Source organism: Limulus polyphemus, unplaced genomic scaffold (assembly GCF_000517525.1).
Source record: "Limulus polyphemus unplaced genomic scaffold, Limulus_polyphemus-2.1.2 Scaffold1750, whole genome shotgun sequence".
Classification (NCBI taxonomy): Eukaryota; Metazoa; Arthropoda; class Merostomata; order Xiphosura; family Limulidae; genus Limulus; species Limulus polyphemus.
This window is the reverse complement of record NW_013667360.1, coordinates 23,909-27,157: the sequence shown is the minus strand read 5'-3', so window position 1 is coordinate 27,157 and position 3,249 is coordinate 23,909. Positions and strand designations below refer to the sequence as shown.

Sequence of the window (3,249 nt, the reverse complement as noted above, 5' to 3'; positions counted from 1 at the left end):
CCCCCCCCCCCCGGCTGATATGGCGAGCATATTTGGTGGGACGGGGATTCGAACCCGCGACTCGCAGATTGACCGTCTCGAGAAAAGAGCGAGAGCAACTGTATATCTGGGAGATTGCCCGTCTCGAGAAAAGAGCGAGAGCAACTGTATGTCTGGGAGATTGCCCGTCTCGAGAAAAGAGCGAGAGCAACTGTAAGTCTGGGATGAGAACAGTCTGTTGTTACGCGACCAATTTTAGAGACGTAACCAATTTTCTAGCTTTAACAAATACTTGCGGTAACGTTATGGAGATCAGGCATTGCTCTTCTTTCTCTCCCTCTTTCATAAAGTTCCAATAATTAGTTTTCTAAAGCGTTACTAAAAGTAGAAGAAAAAAAGAAAACGTTGGTGCTATAAGAAGTTTCGTGCTGAGTGAGAAACTAATTCAAACTGAGTCGGCACTCCAGTTCAACATGGTAGGTTAATTCTGTTTTCACGTCGTTATATAGTTGGTAATACTCATAATGTAGTTAGTTAACGCGGTATGAATTAAAAATCATTAGGCCTTTCAACACTTCGCGACCTTTCTACGATCAAACTCCAACCAGAAATGATATTTAATACTTATATTTAGCCCTACCATTCAAAATTTTTAGCGATAGCCTCACTGGATGCATTGAATTTACTTTTTCTTTTTGATTAAAGTTGTGAATTATATCTAGCAGTCCAGGTGTTTTTTATACAATATCTTGATGTGTTATCATTCGCGGCAGACCCCATGCGATAAAGACAAACATGCTTTCGTAAATAAGCAGTAAATGTTTCTGCGAGTAAAAAAGTATATATTCATAAAAACAAGAAACAATATTAAAATATAATTCTTTTTTTTTTCCTTCTCATATATACTAATACGACGTGAAATGTACGCACCACATATCTCAGGCACTATTTTAAGCAAAGGTGCAGGTCAGGACTATGTTGTAGCGCCATCTAGTGGCAAATACATTCAATTACCACTGTATCTACTTTCGGTATTAAAAGGTTTATTTGAAATTGTGAATTTTGGTATTTCTGATGTACCCAATTTCCTTACAAAGGGCGACAATACAAATATTTAATAATTTGAACAAACTCAGTTTTATTAAATTAACATGAAAAGCACAGATAGTGTCGAGTAATAGTGTTCAGAGTGGTAGTAGCATAGGTATATACTGTATATATACATATTGTTATAACGTGTTCTATCTTTAGGCGGGCTCTTTTGGACTATTAAATAAAAATAATACCAAGTCCAGCCCCTCAATGACAATGAATTAACTTATTGGTTCAAAAAAAAATCCCACACGTGCAAGTATTTTAGTGTTTATTTTCGTGTTTTTCTATAAATCTTGAAGATGCGTCGTAAGTTACTTCCATTTTGGAAGACATGAAAAATTCCAACTCTTAATATTTAATAACGATTATAAAGTTCAAAGATGAGTAAGTTTGTATAGCGTTTAGGAGTTTGTGTTTTATTTCATTTGTTTTTTACAAATTACGTAGCAAGAACTAATATACACCGCCCAAGAATCTCAGCACCTAAAGTTAAGTGAAGAAAACGTAGGATTTCTAAAATATGAATTTTTTTAAATATTTGACTTTATTAATACCATCGCCTCAACACACTTCTGATTATAGCCCTATTTTAAGTTTGACTTTTAGTTTTTCTAATGGTCACATTGTATTAAACACTCCATTTGGAGTTACTTGTAGAACTTGGTAGATCGTATTTGTACGACTTCTGTTTAGTCCAAGTGTGCGTCCAAGGGTCTTCTAAACCAGTGGTTTCCAAACTCTTTTAGTCTAAGGCTCCCTTGATGTGAATAAAAAAGTTCGAAACCCACCAAACTATAACAATTGATTGAAAAACAATAGTAAAAACAGTAACATCTCCTTTAGACAAACTGTATCATCTAATTAATTCAGCATAATTTTTATCGGCTTATTGTTTATTTAGAATTTAAATTAATTCAGAATATTTGTTTTAGGCCTACTTTTTGGCGGCCCTCAGGGGGGCCTCGGCTCCCACTTTGGGGGACGCTGTGTTAAACTACAATGTATCGCACTTGCGACAAAAATCAAGGATAAACCCTAAAAATGCTAAACTGTATTCTGTTTTCAACGATCTTCATATTCCTTGTTAAAATCCATTACCCGTAGTCTAACAATATTTTGGTCACTAGTAGAATGTTTGAAGTTTTATTGTTGTTTAACCTAAATGTACTGTTTAATTAATTAATCTTATTTAGTTACTCTGAATACTGGTGACTGCTTGTAATATTTTTAATGAATTCAACTTGATTTTAGCGGAAGAATCTGGGCTTTGTGGTTCCTTGGATTATGACGACGTTGATCGTTATTATCTATGACGTCACTACAACCGTGTATTATACATATCGTCTTGTGGTGAGTGAATAATGTTTCTGAAGAAATAAGCCACATTTAAACTTATATTACGTCATAGTTTTATTCTTAAAGTGAGATTAGCGTAATATAAACTACATTTTGTAGTTTGGGCGTAGATGAATAGTAAACCAATTAGAGCAGATTGTTGGTTATTAAACCTAAACCAACACGTAGCTTGAAACGCACGAGGCTTTTTAAGTAATGCAACCAAACCATTTTTATAATGGATAGAGAAGTTGAGAAGATTCTAAGCCTAACTGAACGCACATAACATTGGGTGCTGTTGGCTAGTTGTCTTCCATCTAGTCTATGAAACGATTAGCACAGAGAGCCCCTGAGCAGCTTTGCGCGAATATCCGAAAACAAATAAACAAACGAAGTTTTCCGAAAAAATAAATGACGATTTATAAAAAAAAGTCACCGTGGCAGTAATTAGGAAAGGGAAAATTTAAATAAATGTGCAACTCGTAAAAATGGGGGAAAAATGGATAAAGTTTCGGAATATCTCTGAGGGCATACCCCCCAAAAAACCTGAATGTTTCATGGAGAACAGAGTCCAGGAAGTAGATACTAAGACTGCTAAACTCGTAAAAAATGAGAAAACGAATAAAGCAGGAGTTTTAGAATCCCGTGGGGGGCATAACCAAGAATCCGTTAAACTTTCATGATAATGAGAGATTGAGAACTTTGTACTACAGATAACCATCCAGACAGACAAACAAAAGACAATTTATAGTATAGAACAAGGGGTCACTAAACTACGGCCCGCGATGTCTGTTCATCCGGCCCGCCGCTGCACTGTGCCACAAATGAGCTAAAATATAA

General features: G+C 35.5%; 1 protein-coding gene across 2 annotated transcripts in view; it reads left to right on the top strand.

Moving 5' to 3' along the window:
• LOC111087120 overlaps positions 1 to 3,249 on the top strand; it is a 21,793-nt gene that overhangs the window by 9,087 nt on the left and 9,457 nt on the right. The window contains exon 4 of one of the 2 annotated variants that reach the window (XM_022392609.1): positions 2,326 to 2,424. The exons of the other annotated variant lie outside the window; for it this stretch is intronic. Coding sequence (XP_022248317.1) covers positions 2,326 to 2,424 — 99 coding nt within the window. The remainder of the gene's footprint in view (positions 1 to 2,325; positions 2,425 to 3,249) is intronic. 2 annotated transcript variants of the gene reach the window in all.